Raw genomic sequence first — 18,577 nt, 5'->3', positions numbered from 1 at the left:
TCTGAGTATTATATATTTCATTTCAGTAGTGAAATTTAACTTTTATACTGTATAGTCCATCTGTTTAGAGTATACATCTTATTTCTAATGTAGTTTTTCTGATTTGGTTCCTAAGATTTGCTTATACGTATAACATGAACATTTTTGTATTTCTAGGATCGTGTTTGTACCATTCCAAAAGTCCCTTCCTGGAGGGATTCTTGTGGTATTACTTCAGGACATCAGGTGCCCTATAAAGTAATTATGAAGCAAGTCAATAGTTCTGTTTCTGGAAGCCACTGGGATAAAGATCAGCAGGCTCCTTATTATAATTACAAAGTAAGATTTTTCACAAATTATGAACCTTTATTTTATCCATTTTCTTTTCTTTTCTTTTTCTTTCTTTTCTTTACAATATACAGATTACTGTTTATATGAGTAAACTTGTCTAATCAGGACTTTACTTTGCTGGTGAGCAGTTCAAGTTATGGTAATAATGGAACTGCTCTACATGGGCCACTTGTCATATCATAAACAGGATTGCCTTAATAGTTGATAATTATTAACTGTGGCTTTGGACCAAAATAGGTTACTAGGTCTGTCAAAGTAGCCTAAGGATTCTGATGAGACTGTTTTATAGGGAGCTCATAGCATGATGCTGAGACTAAGAAATGCATTAGTGGAAAATGGTATAAATAGAAACTTAAAGAAATAGAGTACATGACCAGAGCAATTCTGTCAGGTAGTGTTTGATAAAAAGGAACTGCTATACCAAAGAGGCAAAGAAAAGTTACATTTTTCATAAATGAGACTTTTCCACACTTCAAAAATCTAATTACAAACCATCTTCAAATTTACTTTAGATTTTGTCACTGTGAAAGGAGCCCTAAAATGTTATGATGTAAGTTGATTTCAATATGAACTTACATTCTTTATTATTCTGGTACCCATTTATGAAAAAACTATAAAAATTTATATTTAATATTTTATATTTAATATTTTAACTGGTATATATGCACATACATATCAATTATACAGAAAGCTTTGATGTAGAGCTTTCTAAATCTTGAAAATTACATACTTACTCATTAACTAGGTTTATAATTTGTATAACTAATTAAGATATTTATTAAATTAGGGTATATTATACTCCTGTCTTTGCCCAACAGTGTAATAGTTTATACTCTTTTTGTAGTCCTTGACTTATTTTTACCTTGATGAAAAAAACACTTTCTTTAAAGTTTTAGAATTCAGGAAACATTTTGATAAGCCTTTGAAGGCCATTCATTTATTGGTGTTTTAGACAACAATCTGGTTATAAAACTTTCTTTTATTGTGAAATTCCATAGCAAGCAAAATCAAATTTCTTGCTGTGACTGAAAAGAATCATTCTGCTTTTTTATGCTCTTTCATCATACACTCAATATTCTTGAAAGCATATATATTCCATTATCATGCATATGTTAATCTTACATTTGACTCAGTTTTTCATCCTTCACTATTTTGAGGCATATGAAATTTCTTAAAAGTATCAAAAAGGCTCAAAGTAGCCTTTTTGCCATAATAATGGCAAAATTCAGAGATCTACGATTTTGGGTTTGCCCCTAAATCTGCAAAAATAAGTTCTACAGTTGCCTTTTAATAGTGAATCATAATTTAAAATTTTAAAGAATGTGAGATATGCTTGTAGTGAGTGAGTCTACTTAAATACCCCACAGTTTATTCATTTACCAAGTGCCTAATGTCCTGTAATCATCTTAGGGGACTATTCTAATTCCAGTGGTGCTACAGTTGCCTTTTAATAGTGAATCATAATTTAAAATTTTAAATAGTGAGTGAGTCTACTTAAATACCCCACAGTTTATTCATTTACCAAGTGCCTAATGTCCTGTAATCATCTTAGGGGACTATTCTAATTCCAGTGGTGCTATTACTGGTATCTACTGAGAACTGCCTTTGAAAGTGTCCCAGATGTTATATAAAAATCAGTAAATTATTTTAAATCACAGGCCATTATATTTTTTAGTTCTTATCTTTTCTTCTTTTCCTTAACCTTTTTGCCTAGTTCTGTTCCTTTCCTCTTTTATCCCTTATCCAATAGAATACCTACCTTCTAAGAGAGACGGTGTTAGTACTAGATAGAGGCAGTTGATGCTGGGGAGGACTTTACAGGCTAGTTTATGGTTCTTAATTCTGTAAGACCTATTAAAGGAGATATTTTCCCCACCCATTACCTTTTTATTTGGCAAATTCATCATAAACGAAATCATCCCCTGAGCTCCTAACTAGGCAAATTTTCGGGAACTGTAGATTAAAAAAAAAGCATAAGCTGGTTTTAGAGGACCATAGCAGTGATCCTCCTTAACTATGTCTGTACATCAGAATTACCTAATGGGATAGTAAAACACAAAACAAAGACATGTCCTAGGTTCCAGCCCTAGAATATTTTGATTAAGTAAGTTTCATGTGGGTCCCAGGAATTTGTATTTTGAAAAGCTCCATGAGTGACTCTCTGATGGTCGCTAACCATCAGATCAGACCAAGGAAGAAATCTCAGGACATGAAGGAACGAGAGCATGAGAAGGACTTTAAGTATAGTACAGACTATATTACGAAGCTCATTTGTGTAATCTCTGCTGTTGTGAAAGTACTACAGTCATATCTAGAAAGTATCACATACAGAACCATGAAAGCATAATGTACTGTGCCCTAAAATTTCTATTTACTTCATTGTATCCTTTTTGAATCATTGGATTTAATATTGTACTAAACAGTTTAATTTATTCTCATAGGATTCTTCTGGCCATTTTCATCAAGTGTGGTATGACGACCCTCAGAGCATTTCTTTAAAGGCGGCATACATACAAAAGCGTGGCTTACGAGGCATTGGCATGTGGCACGCAAATTGTCTTGACTATTCTGGAGATGCTGTAGCCAAACAGCAAACTGAAGACATGTGGAAAGTCTTAAAACCAAAGCTGTGACAGATAAACATCTGTCAAACTATTAAGATTTAGAAAAAATGATCAGTTTAAATCAGTTTCTTGAAGAGAATACAAATGTCATGTCACATATTTTAGTTATTCTACTTAAAAGCAGATAAAGAAATGCTTTGTTTAAAAACAAAGGTAAGAAGTCAACTTACTATATTACTCTTTTATGTTTAACACTATAATTAGGAAAAACTTTTTAGGATTTTATTATGCTAATTTTAAAAATACGTGTAATTGGAAGTGGAAATTATTTGCTCAGAATAAAAATTTTAAAAACCTAGACTTGGAGAAGCACTTTGCTCTATACTTTTTGTTCAATAAATTTAAAACTTGCAATTTAGTATCTTTTAGGTTCATCAAGCTGATGCACTTAAACTAATTTAATCAAGTCTCCAAAAGGGGGAAAAAGGATTAAAATAAGTAATATTTTGAATTAGTATTTTTCACTGAAACTATTTTTATGAAGTTATAGCAGAAACTTTATTTACCCTTCTAGTTATTATTTCTTCATTTATGAACATCTATAATTTATTTCCTCGCTAGTTTCAATTGGCATTTTATTTTTAATTTTCTAAGGACATTGGTTTCTCAATTATTTTCTCTGCACAATTAAAATTTTTCTAAATGTACAGAGGTCTCTGTTTTCTTCAGGGTAATTAAGAATATTGTGTTACACTTATATTAGTTCCTATAAACACATTAAAAATTTGCTTCCTTGAATTCTGGTTTTACATAAATCTGCCTTCCCTGTATAGTCTCCCTGCCTTCAAATTGGAATAAATGATGATCCAGTTGTCTGTTATTGAGACTACTTCATTTTCTATTTACTCAGTTATTTATCACAGAGAAAACCCAACCATTTTCCATAGTATTAGCTAAATTAATACTGTCTGTATTTCTAAACTTTTAAATTCTTAGATACTAATCTGTATCATAGCCTGGATGTAAGTTCAATATCCCTATTTTATATTCCCAGATTGCTTTTAATTAAAATACAATGAACAAACTGTCTCTATTTAAAAGAGAAAATTATATAGTACTATAAAATATGTAATATTTAAAAGCTTCAAAAATAACCAAATAGGCACCATTTTGCTTTTTTACATCTAATATTTCCTGAAACACTTTGTAAAACCTGCATGAAAAGTGAAAATATATAAAACTTATGATTTATATAAATTACTGCGCCAAGGAGAACAATGGTTAAATTTTTTGACAAGTTATAAATTAACATACCTAATGGAGACTGTAAAGATGTGTTAATTTTCTTCTGTGCCAGTTCAGCTTTCAATGTGCGTAAATCTGAGACTGCTTGCTTTCTCATCTATAAAAAGAATCACCTTTCAAAAATGAACTTTCATCTTACCCTTCTAAAATTGAGAGATGCCTAACTAACACTGCTAGTGAAAAGAATCTAGACCTGCACTATTCAGTACAGTAGCTACCTGCCATGTGTAGCTACTTATATTACATAAAATTTACATAAAATTTATATTATATATTGCATAAATATATATTATATATTACATAAATATTACATAATATATTATATATACATTATATATTATATATTACACAAAATTTATATTATATTACATAAAATTTAATAATCAATTCCTTAGTTACACAACAAGCTACCCTTCGAAGTGCTCAATATCCTCACGTGGCTACTGGTTGCTGTATTAGTGCAGATACAGAACATTTCCATCATTGCAGAAAGTTCTAATTGGACAGTTCTGATTCTAGATCTATTTTTGATAAAGTGAACTTAGAGCTTTCATATAATTATATGTATATGAAAATAATCAGAGCATAATTACTCCCAGAACAGGTAAAAAACTAAAAATTAAATGGCGTTCAATGGTTTGTCAGACTTATTTATTTATTTCAATATATGAAAATTACTTTTAAACTATTAAGACTCTGCACTGATTCAGAAGGTCCTTTTCCTTTAATTCTTAGTGAAATTCTACTAATTTTACTTTGGCCTTGTTATAACCTTTACACCTTTACACAGGGTTCAATTCCTGCATTTTTCTAACTCATACTCTTGGTTGTTAAGATAATAATTTTAAGACAATCCTTTGCTATCCTTACACTAAATTAAATTTTGATGCCCAAAAGTAAAACACTAAAAATTTATTTCAAGATAAATGTTACCTGATTAGGAGAAATGCAAATTACCTTAACTTCTATTATAAGTTTCATTTTGTCAGTATCCAGTTTTCTCTTAAGTTGGTCAATTGCGTGCTGTACTTCGGTGATCTGGATGATGAGGTAATTCTGTGTGAAATACATAAAGACACCCTTATTTAGTAAAACATCTATTTTTATTGCCTTGTAAACTATGAAGTGATAATTCCAAAAAGGCAAATCATAACCTATTGCATAAAATAAACTCATTGCTTGGAGTAAATTTCTTATGTCTTAAGGACCACATTCCCTTCTGTTCTACCACCTTTATTCATGTTTTATAAAAATAAGTAGATATCTGTACAAATTGCACCACAAAGGCAAGAACTATTACTACAAAAACTATTACTACAAAAGGAATATACTAGGTTTAAGATACTAGGCTTTTGAAATTGTCAGTATACTTTATTAGTTGAATCAGATTACTATTTCTTTAAAATATTTAATAATGAAATACTATATTTTATATAAGAAGACTTTCTGGTTATTTTTGTTTAGAAAGGTTTTGAAGTATAGTAGTCCACAAAAACTATTATAAATTTTAAGCTGTCAGTGTGAAAAAAAATTGATAAAACAAAAAATCAGCTATGCAAAATAAAAAGTATCTGCTAAAATGGATTACTTGAGCTCATTTGAGTTTTACATTAGGTTTATCTAAAATGGTAAACTTTTACTCATAGAAACAGAACAGATTCCGGGGATGGGTTGGTAGAGAATCAGGGGAAATGGGTGAAATTCTGAGGATATAATGCCCAGCATGATAACTATAGTTAACAATACTGTATTGCAGGGGCACCTGGGTGGCTCAGTGGGTTAAAGCCTCTGCGTCGTCTCAGGTCATGATCTCAGGGTCCTAGGATCAAGCCCTGCATCAGGCTCTCTGCTCAGCAGGGAGTCTGCTCCCTCTCTCTCTCTCTGCCTGCCTCTCTGCCTACTTGTGATCTCTGTCAAATAAATAAATAAAATCTTGAAAAAAAAAAACACCCAATACTGTATTGTATATTTGAAAGTTTCTTAGAGAATAGACCTTAAAAGCTCTCATCACAGGAAAAATAGTTTATAATTAAACTTACTGTGTGAATCATTTTATAATATATACATATATCACTTTATCCTAATGTTATATGCCAATTATATCTCAATAAGACTGGGAAAAAATAAAATAGCAAACTTTCAGTATTTCATCATGTCTAAAGTCAAATCCATACTCTTAATCATAATTAACATGCAATCTTTTTTGGTCAACCAACAAAAATTGATAAATGGCCTTGAATTTATTTGTTTATATACATAATAACTCAATTAAAAAGTGAACTTCATGTCTCTGATCTATCAAGGTTCAATACTATCTCAAGAAAAAAATCAAAATATAATTCAATAATTTTCTTAATATACCAATACCTTTATATTCTGTGGGTGTTATTAACTAGTCCCCAGCTAAAGAAAAGGAATGTAGTGCAGACTTTTGACCCCTGCCATATTGCATCAGGTATTCATCTCTTTCCCACGGATTCAAAGAAAGTGACCCTATCCCCAGGTACCGAAGTAGATCCTAAGTAGTCTGAATAAACACAGAGTACTCCCTGATAACTACTATTAATCCAGGTTCAACCTGGTTTAACCCCCACTGGGCTAAAGGAAAAGTTTTATATATTCTTTTTGGGGAGGCATATAGTCCTACTAGCTATTGGAAACTCTACTGGTACCATGAGGAAAAGCAGTCTTATAATGAAAATAATAGGGGAGAACTACTGGAAGCACCTAGCCCTTTAAAGACATCATTAAGCTGCTGATGGTATTTTCTCAGCACCCATTACAGGAGATCATAAATTTTCTTATTGTTGAAGCCAGGTTAAGTCAAGGTTTTGTTACCTGTAGCCCAAAGCATCCTACATATGATAATACTAACAGTGATAAACCACGTATTTTGAGTAGAACGTCTCTAACATAATATGAACACATTTAGTAATAAGTACCTTAGAGTCTGTGATGTTTGCCAAATTCTTTGGTCTCATCTTGATCTCCCTGGATTCAAGTTGCATGAGCAGTTTTTTATAGTAAAGTTCCAAATCTTCTCTAAGTTTTGTTAAAACTTCCTCTAGTGATGCTGTGATTTTCTTTGTTTCCAAATATTTTTTCTTCCAACCATCACAGGCTATAAAAAAGCAGATTATAGTGTAAGTCTGACTAAAGGATTAAACTTTTCCATCTGGAAAGGACCCTAGAGTTAATTTAAACCCTTCTACTCCCCTAACCTTCTTCCCTCATATGTTGAGGAAATTAAAGCAAAGATTGAAATGTTTATTAGATAATAAAAGGATTTGCCTTACAAATATAGTAGTGATAAACACAGGAACCAAACGAAGTTCTTTAAATTTGTAATTACTTCTGAAAAATCTTCATTGAAAATACCACCTATAGCAAAACGTGTGTATTTATTTTGATCACTTTTTTCCAGAGAAAGGCATACTGTTTTTTCAGCCCTCCAAAATGACTTATGTTTTATAAAGTAAGCTGATTCTGATTCATCACTTATTAAAATTATTCCAAATATATTACCAAAACTTATATAGGGCAGGAATTTCTTAAATCTGAGCCCCTTAGTTGAGAAAATTAGAAACTTAATACTGCCAGTTTAGGCTCTCACTTTGACACCAAGGAGATTCTAAATACAAACTTAACAGGAACACAAATGGCATGCTATTATATCAAAATATGGGTTTATTTTTAAAAGATTATCAAAGAAATGAAACACCAATTTAAAAAGTCTATAAGGAGATTTGATTAAAATTCAAGAGTTTTATTTCCCTCATGCCTTATACCCAGTCCTTCAGCAAGTTCTATTGATACTATTGCCAAAATACTTCCAGCATCTGGCACATTCTACCTTCTTCAAAGCTATGTCCCTAGTTAATCCACTATCATCTTTTTTTAGGATTTATCTTGAGAGAGAGCATGCATATATATATGTGTGCTCAGAGGGAGAGGGAGAATCTGAAGCAGACTCCCTGCGAGTGCAGAGCCAAAAACATGGGGCTCAATCTCTGAGATCATGACCTGAGCTGAAATCAAGAGTCAGATGCTTAATGGACTGAGCCATCCAGGCACCCCCACTATCATCTTTTGAAAGTCCATTAGTTTCTAACTGGTCTCTCTGCTTCCATTCTTGCCCCTTTAACAGAACAGGCTATTCCAATTAGCAGTCATTCTGATCTTTTAAAAATATTTTTTAAATCCTTTAAACCTCTGGCTTAAAAATCCTCCAATGGCTTCCCACCTTACTTAGAATAAAATCTAGATTTCTTGAATGAGACTATCTGTTCCTTGCTGACATCTTGATTTTATTTTCCTCTACATTACTCTGTATTTCGTTCCAGCCACACTTGCCTCATTTCAGGTCCTTACTACTGCAAAGCTCGTTTCCATCGCTGTACCTTGACATTTTAGTGTTCCTTCTGTTCAGACTTTCCCCCTCACCTATTTTCTTATCTTCCTGCCTCCTTATAATCATATCTTTATGACACCACCTCAGTGATGCCTTCCTTGAAAACCCTAGCTCAAGCAGCTCTACTGTGCCATCACCCTTTACTATGCTCTTTTAACTGACTTCTGAGCTCTGCTCAATAGCTCATACTGTCTTATTTGTTCACTCTCTGTCTCTTCCCATTTAGAAGCAAGCTCCTTAGGAGCAGGGCCTTGTTTATCTTGTTTGCTGGTGTACCCTCAACATTTAAAACAATGCAGGGAATTGAGGCACATAACCTCAATAAATATTTGATGGCTGATACATGGCCTTCTATCTTGAAACATTCCTGTTGAAATAGAAAGTGAATGATCATTCTCATTTTATAAACAGAAAAAGGGAGGCACGAAGAGAAGAAATAAGTAAAAGATAGATCTGGCATTAGAATCTTGGTCCTAAGATTTTTAGTCCATTACTCAAATTTGTCTGATAAAGTCACTTTGAACAATACAACAAAGCTGAGTCATTGCCACCATTTCCAGAGTAACACTTATTATGAGATGGAGCCTGCAGAAGTATCTCTGACATTGTAACTTTTAGTCAGTTATAGTACTAAAGAAATAGTTTTGCTGTAAATTGAGGATCCTAAAACCAGTTAATTCCATATATACCTTTTATTCATACAATCCTCAAATACAACTCAAAATGTAGTCCTTTCAAATCCTTCAACATCTCTCAACCCATTATTCTATACTTTCTCCATTCTGTCTCATTTTTCCATTTCTACCAGTCCCAATAATACTTGTTTCTAATTCTGTTGCAAGAAAACAAGCTATTTTTCTACCTAATTTTTCTCATTCGTTCATTTACTCAAAGCAGATAGACATATACCACAAAATTAACCATGTAGGGAAGACTAAGATCCTGAGATTGCTAGAGTAACTGATTCTAGAGTATTCTAGAATATGAATCCTGAGATTCTAGAGTAACTGATACTTAAAGCTGAGATTGAATGATTAGTAGGAAAAAGCCAGGTGACCTGGGATGAGGGTAGATAGAAGGAAAAGAAGATGTAGCTGGCAGAGGGAAAAACATTTCTGAAGGCCTATAGGCAAGAGGAGGCACATTTCAGATTCTAGCATCCTTAACACTTTTCCTGGAAGCCTTTCTTGATCTCTCCCATCTTATTTGGGTGATTTTCCTCTGTACTTCTAGGTGTACAATTATGTAATTCCTTTATCATAGCATCATCAGGATGCATCATTGTTTTCCTGATTATCATTTCCTCACTGGACTATAAGCTCTTTGAGGGCAGAGTCAAAATTGTGTCTGCTTATTATTTCCTCAGCCCCTAGAACAGTGGCTAAATTCAGTAGACAATAATGAATAAATGAATGCCAATTATAAAAAATATTTGAACTTAAATTTAAAAAATTTCTGTAAAGCATGTTAATGATAAAATATAGAGTGATAAAAGGTGTAATAAACTTTACCATGATATCGCTTCAATTTGCTCTGTTCACATAGCTTTTCGACTTTTTTTAGAAGTTCTTCTCTAATTCTCTCCAGATATCTTCTTTCTTCTTTTACTTGTTTCATCTGTTCAATAATCTTCTCTCCTAAAAGGTAATAACCTTTTAGGTGTAAAACTCAAGAGTACTTAAAATAGCAAGAGTAAATTTTACCCAAAAGTCTGTTTTTTTGTTTTTGTTTTTGTTGCAATTGCCACCATGGAAAATACTGAGGAGTCATTTCAGTTTCTAACAGGAACACAATGAGGGGATTTTCAGATATGTAAAGAATATAGTATGTCTCTTCTACATTTACATATATGTGTAGAAATTAGGTAAAGTTGAAGTAATTATGCATCTTGGTTTAATTCTTTTGGTAAATTTATCTTTTTTTAAAGATTTTATTTATTTATTTGACAGAGAGTAATTACAAGTACACTGAGAGGCAGGCAGAAAGAGAGAGAAGGAAGCAGGTTCCCTGCTGAGCAGAGAGCCCGATGCGGGACTCGATCCCAGGACCCTGAGATCATGACCTGAGCCGAAGGCAGCGGCTTAACCCACTGAGCCACCCAGGCGCCCCGGTAAATTTATCTTTGACCTAGACTTGCTGTTCTTGATGTATTTTTATATATAAAAATCTCATTAATTTTTGAGAGAGAGAGTGTGTGTGTGTGTGAGCAGAGGGAGGAAGAGAGAAAAATCTTAAGCCGACTCTGCACTGAACACAGATCCCAATGTGGGCTCACTCTCACAACCCTGAGATCATGTCCTCAGTGGAAATCACGAGTCAGATGCTTAACAGACTGAGCCACCCAGGTGCCCCCCAAAATGTATATTTTTAAAAGCCCAAGTAACATTAGTGATTGTTAAACATATGCAGTAAAAACATATCATTCACATACTTTAAAATAACATTTTTGTGGTAAAATACACATCAACAGTTTTAACTACTTTTAAATGTACGGTTCAGTGGCATTATGTACATTCATGATGCTTTGCAACCATCACCACCACCTATCTCTAGAACTTTATCTTCCCAAATTGAATCTCTCAAGCCAGTAGGCAATAATTTTCCATTAATATTTAACTTCACCTCACAGAATCATCTGTACTTACAGTGTCAACATACTTACTTTCAATCTGTAATAAAGATATATCAATTATTCCTGGAGAAAGAGCAGGTTGACAAGGAAGTGAAGGAAAATCAATAAGATCTGGTAGGGTGATACACTCTTTTTTATCTATCTGTAAGCAAACATGAAAATCAGTAGGATCTGATAGGATAACACATTACTTTTAACCTATTTGTAAGTATTTGATAATTCACCACAGCAATGCTTTTTTTTTTTTTTAACTGATATGGTGACAAACTCCCAAATCTGTATTTGTAACTATAGATTATCTCTTGTGCTCCAGTTTCTCCACTATTCCTTGGACATTATACACAGGCACTTCATTTAAAAGTAAGAGTGAAAAAAAAGGAATCCATTAATCCTTCCTAAACATGATTTCCTTCCAAGATTTCTTAGTTACTTATAACTTTAAAATTTTTCTAAGACGACTACTTATTTTTTTTAAAAATTGGGTCAACTTTGATCATTTATATTCTACTTTGAAAATTAGGAAATGTATTACATTTTCAAATTTTAGGAAATATTTTATTCTCATATCCTTTATGTGCTCTGTATTTGTGTTTGTATCACCTTCACCTTTCCTAACTTTTGTGTTACCACCCTTTTATGATAAAGTACCTTAAGCCATACCAATGTTGATGTTTCTCCCACTAGCATGTCATAGATCTTGAGTTGTTTTCAGTTCTTTCTGCTAGGTTTTTCATTTCTTTAACTTCTTAGTTTCTCCTATCTTCATTAAGCCCTTACTCCTCCTTTGTTTTATTGTTCTTTTTCTAGTTTTTAAGGTTAAGCTCAGATTCTAATAAAATAATGGCAACCACCTAAATTACAATCTTTCCATATATCTTCCCAATTACTATAAAAGGAAAGCAAATAAAATTACCCATAATTTATGTCTATAGCATAAGTAGGACACAGACTCCTTTAATATACACATACTTTACTTTACATATACATGGGGAAATAAACACCCTAGATGAGGAGAGTGCGCTCAGGAGCCCACACCTACAAGCAGATGGGACTCTGCATTAGTGACTATTATACAAAGATAACACAATAAACATGATTTAGTCTTGAAGGAGAGGACCCCATGTGCAGAAGAAATACTGAGAGTAAGGATAAGATCTTTTAAATCAGAGCACTTGATGAGGAGGCCAGAAGAAAGGGTTTATAAAATATAGGGGGCCAGAGGTGCTAATTATGGGAAGACAGATTCTAGGAGAGAGGAAAATAATTGGAAGAGGGTGTTTATTCAGGGCCAAGTGGTAAAAGAAAGTGGCCAAGATAGCTCTGCTGAATTAAATAGTAGAAGAGAATTCAACGAAAATAGACAAAAAAAGACCCCGTTTAAAAATAAATTGCTGCACTTCACTACAGCAACAGAAGAGGGAGCTCCTGATCTAAGAAGCAAAAGAAACCACCAAACAGCATTCCCTGTCCTCTGTAAGAACACCTGTTATTACTTACAGGAAAAATCCAACACAAATAAACATAAACAATATCTCAAAATAATCTAGCTTTCACACAGATTTATTTTTTAAAACCCTCAAAACAGAGAACTAAAACATAACAAAATAGGCAGCCATGAAATAGAGAAAGACTTAACAATAGTTCCAATATAGATTAAACATAATTAAGCAAGCATTTGCAGATACCAACAAACAAAATAAATCAGAAATTTTAAAACTCAGAATAAAATAGGAAAAACAAGAGGAAGATGTGAAAGTTGGCTGAACTGAAAAAAGAAATGAAAGGAAAAACAAAATTGTCTCAGGAATGAATAAATTAGTATCTAATAAAGGAAAAAAATATGGCCAAAAAGAAAAGGATAGTGGAGAATACAAATAAAAAGAGAAAAGAATATGAAACACAAAAATTAGTAAAATATGTCTGTTTTCCTATTTTAGTAAAATATATCTATTTTACTATTTTTATTTATATCTAATATGTTATTTAGAGAAAGTAACATATATAAAAGGTAAAAAAGAAAACAAAACAACAGAATGGATCTGCTATTTGAATTGTTTTCTGAAATTACAATTTTGTTTACTTTTACTTTTTAAAAGTTTTTTACTTATTTATTTGACAGAGAGATCACAAGTAGGCAGAGAGGCGGGCAGAGATGGGGAAGCAGGCTCCCTGCTGAGCAGAGAGCCCGATGTGGGGCTCGATCCCAGGACCCTGAGATCATGACCTGAGCCGAAAGCAGAGGCTTAACCCACTGAGCCACCCAGGCACCCCTGAAATTATAATTTTAAAACATTCCTGGTATAAAGAAGTCCTGATTTTCACACTGCAAGAATCCACTGTGTACACAGAAAAACCTGATCTAGAATTCTCAATTGAGATACAGTCTGGTAAAACTAGTACACATTAAAGGAAACCTCTGGCCTTCCAGACAAATCTACACAAGCTAGTTTACAAAGAAAAGAAAACCAGTCACCACACTTATTAGTAACATATAAAAAAAGATATCAGTAGAGCAATATTTCAAAGAAATTGAGAGGAAAAAAGATGTAAGCTAAGGATGTAATACCCAATCAAGCTATCCTTCAGGTATCAAAATTCTACAGCAAGGATTAATACATTTTGTAAAGGGCCAGAGACTAAGTAATTTAGGGTTTGTAGGCTACATATGGTCTCTGTCCTGGTTTTTCTTTTTCTTCTCAATTCCTTAGAAGTGTAGGAAACAGGGCACCTGGGTGGCTCAGTGGGCTAAGCCTCTGACTTCGGCTCATGTCATGATTTCAGGGTCCTAGGATCAAGTCCCTCGTCAGGCTTTCTGTTCACTGGGGAATCTGCTTCCCTCCCCCTCTGCCTGCCTCTCTGTCTACTTGTGATCTCTGTCAAATAAATAAATAAGACCTTTTTAAAAAAAATGTAGAAAGCACACTTAGGTTCAAGGCCTTTACAAAACAGTCTTCAGGCCCTAGTTTACTTAACTCTGCTCAAAATTTTAAATGTGGAAGAAGAGAATATTACAGTGAGGTGCTTTTTAAAATTGAGCTTAATCCAACCAAGAGATGATTGAAAAATCTTCTGCAGTAAGTATTTAATATATTTAACTACAATCTGCGACTAAAAGAAAAGGTGAGGGCATAAGACTAGAAGTATGGTATATAAATGTGATATTCTCTGATACAGTAGAAATAACAGAACTAAAAATACATGAGAGAAGAAAGGAGATTTTTTTGATTGCCCTGAATATAACAGGAGTCAGTGAATAATTTGAGGTAACAAATCAAAAGCAGAAGCATACATTTTTAAAAAAGGAAAAAGGAGGGCACTAAAGAATACTAGCCATCAATGTATTAGTGTAAAGATAAACACTAGAACAAAAATACAACCTTTCTAAAAAAAAAAAAGAGGAGGGGGAGAAAAGTACAAATAAACTACATAGTAACTCATAGTAACATAAAATAAAATGACAAATCTCCAGACAAACACATCAGTCCTGTCAATAATATAAGTAGACATAACTCACCTACTAAATGAAAAATATTTTCAGACTGTCTCAGAAAGTAAAACCCAACTCTTCTAGGCTGTACATATAAGACATACCTGGGGCGCCTGGGTGTTTTAGTCAGTTAAGCATTTTCCTCTGCATCCGGTCATGATCTCAGGGTCCTGGAATCAAGTCCTGCACTGGGTTCCCTGCTCAGTGGGGCATCTGCTTGTCTCTCTCCCTTTGTCCCTCACCCCAACTCATGCTCTCTCTTTTCTCTCTGTTGCTCTGCTTCTCTCATTCTGTGCTCTCTCTCTCAAATAAATAAATAAATAAATAAATAAATATCTTAAAAAAAAAAAAAGACATACCTAAAATAAAGCAATTCAGAAAGGCTGGGAAAAAAGTGGGGAGGGAAGATGAGGGTATGCCAAATAAATGTATATAAAAGAAAGCATATCTTGATATGCAATAAAGGAGAATTCAGGCAAAAAAAGAAAAAGCACTAAATGAGTCAAAAAAGTGCAAGTGATCCTAGTATTCAAATTAGAACATTTTCCCAAATAACAGAGAAATCTAAGTAAATCAGAAACCACAGGAGATGCAAGGATAAATAGTAACACACTAATAATAGGAGATTCTGATATACTATTCTCAGTCTAAGACCTAACAAGAGAATGTGGAAAAAAATAAGGATATGGAATACTTAAGGCATTCAGCAAAACAGACTATAGACAAGACAGAGAGTAGGGGAGGATACTTGCAGCATAGCATAAGCATCAAAGAAATACCTCCAGGGAATTAAAAAAAAAAACATACTAAACAGAAACAAAGTACAAGCAACTCTAAAAATACATTTGAAAAGGTACTTTCAAAAAGTTACCAAAATGGAGTCCATGAAATTATTAAAACATGATCAACTTTAAGGATAATTTGGGCAATTAAAATTCAAACCATGGATAGCATTAAGAATCCACTAGACTGTCAAAAATTTTAAAGCATGAAGATAGCATGTTTTATTAATATCCAGAAACAACAGAACATTTATTTGCTCTAAAACCAAAGGGCTCTGAGCTGTGATTCTCCTACCAGAGCTTGCCTCAGACTCCATTCAGCATTCCAGTCTACTACACATCAGGCAGTACTGTAAAACCTGGCCTTTAAAACCTAAGTGGCAACTTGCAGTGTCTCTCAGATCACCTCCTGAACCTTCTCTTGCGTTGGGCCCAAAGTTGGCAGTTTTTTAGATTACTTGATTTAAAAAAAAACCCAAACAAACAAAAACCCCAAACTGAAGCAGCACATCCAAATGTGGCAAATCTTTCTCCAACTTCCAAAGAGGTCCATCAAATGACTGATTCTCAGTGAAAACTAGGGCAAGATATATAAACCTCACTTTCACTCTAAAAGGCATACCTCAATATGTCTCACCCATACCATGGAACACCCAAAAATTTCACTGAAATGGTTGACTCCTGAGCTTTCTTGAGGCTTATCTCCCATCCTCTAACCTTAAACATTTTATGCTGCAGTTTTGTAGTTATAAATATTGTTGTAATATTGCATTTAAACAAAAACTTTAAAGTCATACCTGATTGTCCTCTGTTCTAATGATATTAACTCCATCATCTTCATTTTTCCAAAGAAAAGGACTTAAAGGGAATGACAGATTTGAAAGTCATGTTAAAAAACGATTCCATGAACATTAGCTTTTTGCATTTTACATATCTTACTTGATATTCTGTAAACACAAATATAACATTAAAACCTTAAAAAGCCTGAGACCAATAGCATATTATCTTTAATGATCATTAAACTCATTAATGATCAACACAAACTATGTTTAATATGAGTAAGAAAATCATATTTACTACAGCTAAATTCAAATCACATTGTACTGTCTATAGCAAAGTAAAATAATTAAAAATTTTGGAAAATTTTATTTATAGTTCTTTTGTGAATGTTTATAAAATCCCTTATCTTAATTTCAAAATACTACATATGCAAAACTGTTGTCTAAATACTATAATTCTGAATGAAATGATTCCATATGAAACTCAAGCATGCTGGTTAGTTTACCCATAACCTAGAATCTAAGTGAGGCAGAAAAATTAATTCTAAGAAAGTCAAGTAAAGGCAAATTTTTCTGTCATTACACTGCCCTGATAAGATAATCACAATGGAAATAAACTTAAGTGATAAATTATTGATTATATTGGATTATTATTAATTCTATTGTTCATATATAACAGTAGAGATTAAATTCAAGGTCATTTTTATTAAAATATTACTAATTTCACTCATATGTTTGTTCTGATTAGAAGTCCTTGTAACAGTACTGTGGATATCTCTTTTTTTTTTTTTTTTTTTTTTTTTTTTTGTCAGAGAGAGAGAGCGTGAACACAGGCAGACAGAATGGCAGGTAGAGGCAGAGGGAGAAGCAGACTCCCTGCCGAGCAAGGAGCCCTATGTGGGACTCGATCCCAGGATGCTGGGATCATGACCTGAGCCGAAGGCAGCTGCTTAACCAACTGAGCCACCCAGGCGTCCCTGGATATCTCTTTCTTATAGTTTAGACTATGACACATAGAATCAACATCTGTAATAATTACCTTTTTTTGTTGCTAAAATAATCACTATTCGATTCCAATGATCCTGGAACTTCAGAATTTCCAATTTGAATTTTTCCAGTCTGGTTTTCTTTTGGAGTGGCTTTCCCCCCAGCTGATACTGCTGTTCATCCATGGCAAATAAAGTTCATAATATTAAGAAAATAGTAAAATGAAAGTTCATACAAATATGTATATATATATATATATGTACATACTATAATCTTGTCCCATGTTTCAGAATTTCCATGAACTCTACTATTCATGATATAAGGCAACAATTTCCAAAGTGAATTTCATGAAACAGTTTATGGGAAGAATTCTTTGGTCAATTCAGTTTGGGGAAAAAACGGATTAAGGAACCCTACCAAGAATACCCTGCCCCGCTACACACACACACTTGCAGGATTTCTGTGTTTATGTACAGTGTGAATCTGCAAGATGCGGATAAATTGGGTTTTACTCAAACTTAATTGTCTTCAGAAAGCTTTTGCCAAATGCATCTTTTGAAATTATATTGAGGAAACTTCTCTGGAAAATGCTGCTATAAATACAAAGCATATAATGTCATTTGTTATTTCACATACATTTCTAGCTATAAAATCTCCCTTCATTTTAACAAAATTTCCCCACGTAGGAAAACTATGCAATGCCTTTAAAATGTTAACATTAGTGTTCTCTATATGATCTATATGAACAAAAGATCCATCAACCTGAAAGTGTTAATACAGATATTTTTCCCTTGGAAAAATCAAATTTTTTAATTTAGAAAAAAATTAATGGTCATGTTAATAATTGAAAAATCATTTATAATGGTTGCCACAAAATTTTGCAACCCATACCGATTTAAGTTTAGTCTAGCTGCTACATTTCCCTTTGAAATATACATTTCAAATGCACATTTGAAAATCTTTTTAGAACAAACAGGGATTTTCTAAAGGATATATTCAATGCAAAATGAACAAAACCCAGATATATCAGCTATTTTAAAGCTAAGAGTAAAATACCAGCTCCCCACCCTGCCAAAGAAAGAAATAACAATGCAAAATTCAGATTTTGAGTAATTGTGATAGGGATATGGCTAGTGGATCTCATTCCTAGTAACAGTATAGAGCATGATGACTGCACCATTCAATACCTATGCAATTTAAAAACATAAAGAAAGGTCTATTCACTTTGAAAAAATCATAATAGTGCTTTGAGAGATATAGTAATATATGCATAAAATGTTGCAAATTCAGAGAAAAGGAA

The 18,577-nt window shown here is 33.1% G+C and overlaps 2 protein-coding genes across 10 annotated transcripts in view; one reads left to right on the top strand and one right to left on the bottom strand.

Annotated features, from left to right (window-relative positions):
* CTBS (chitobiase) overlaps positions 1–3,742 on the top strand; it is a 61,845-nt gene extending 58,103 nt beyond the window's left edge. For all 5 annotated transcript variants that reach the window (XM_045064788.1, XM_045064787.1, XM_045064790.1 and 2 more), the window contains 2 exons: positions 157–318; positions 2,772–3,742. In XM_045064788.1, the coding sequence (XP_044920723.1) occupies positions 157–318; positions 2,772–2,963 (354 nt within the window). In that variant the 3' untranslated portion in view covers positions 2,964–3,742. The remainder of the gene's footprint in view (positions 1–156; positions 319–2,771) is intronic.
* Positions 1–18,577, bottom strand: part of SPATA1 (spermatogenesis associated 1) — a 60,223-nt gene that overhangs the window by 8,791 nt on the left and 32,855 nt on the right. For 3 of the 5 annotated variants that reach the window (XM_013056212.2, XM_045064786.1, XM_004752693.3), the window contains exons 7-13: positions 17,330–17,450; positions 16,309–16,369; positions 11,273–11,384; positions 10,122–10,247; positions 7,142–7,320; positions 5,157–5,255; positions 4,209–4,296 (exon numbers count right to left, since the gene is read on the bottom strand). In XM_013056212.2, coding sequence (XP_012911666.1) covers positions 4,209–4,296; positions 5,157–5,255; positions 7,142–7,320; positions 10,122–10,247; positions 11,273–11,384; positions 16,309–16,369; positions 17,330–17,450 — 786 coding nt within the window. Of the gene's footprint in view, positions 1–2,213; positions 2,284–4,208; positions 4,297–5,156; positions 5,256–7,141; positions 7,321–10,121; positions 10,248–11,272; positions 11,385–16,308; positions 16,370–17,329; positions 17,451–18,577 lie in introns of all 5 variants that reach the window. The other 2 variants (XM_045064785.1, XM_013056214.2) reach the window with 2 other exon arrangements.

Source organism: Mustela putorius, unplaced genomic scaffold (assembly GCF_011764305.1).
Source record: "Mustela putorius furo isolate JIRA1106 unplaced genomic scaffold, ASM1176430v1.1 tig00003853_pilon_pilon_pilon, whole genome shotgun sequence".
NCBI classification, from domain to species: domain Eukaryota; kingdom Metazoa; phylum Chordata; class Mammalia; order Carnivora; family Mustelidae; genus Mustela; species Mustela putorius.
This window is presented reverse-complemented; position numbering and strand designations above follow the sequence as displayed.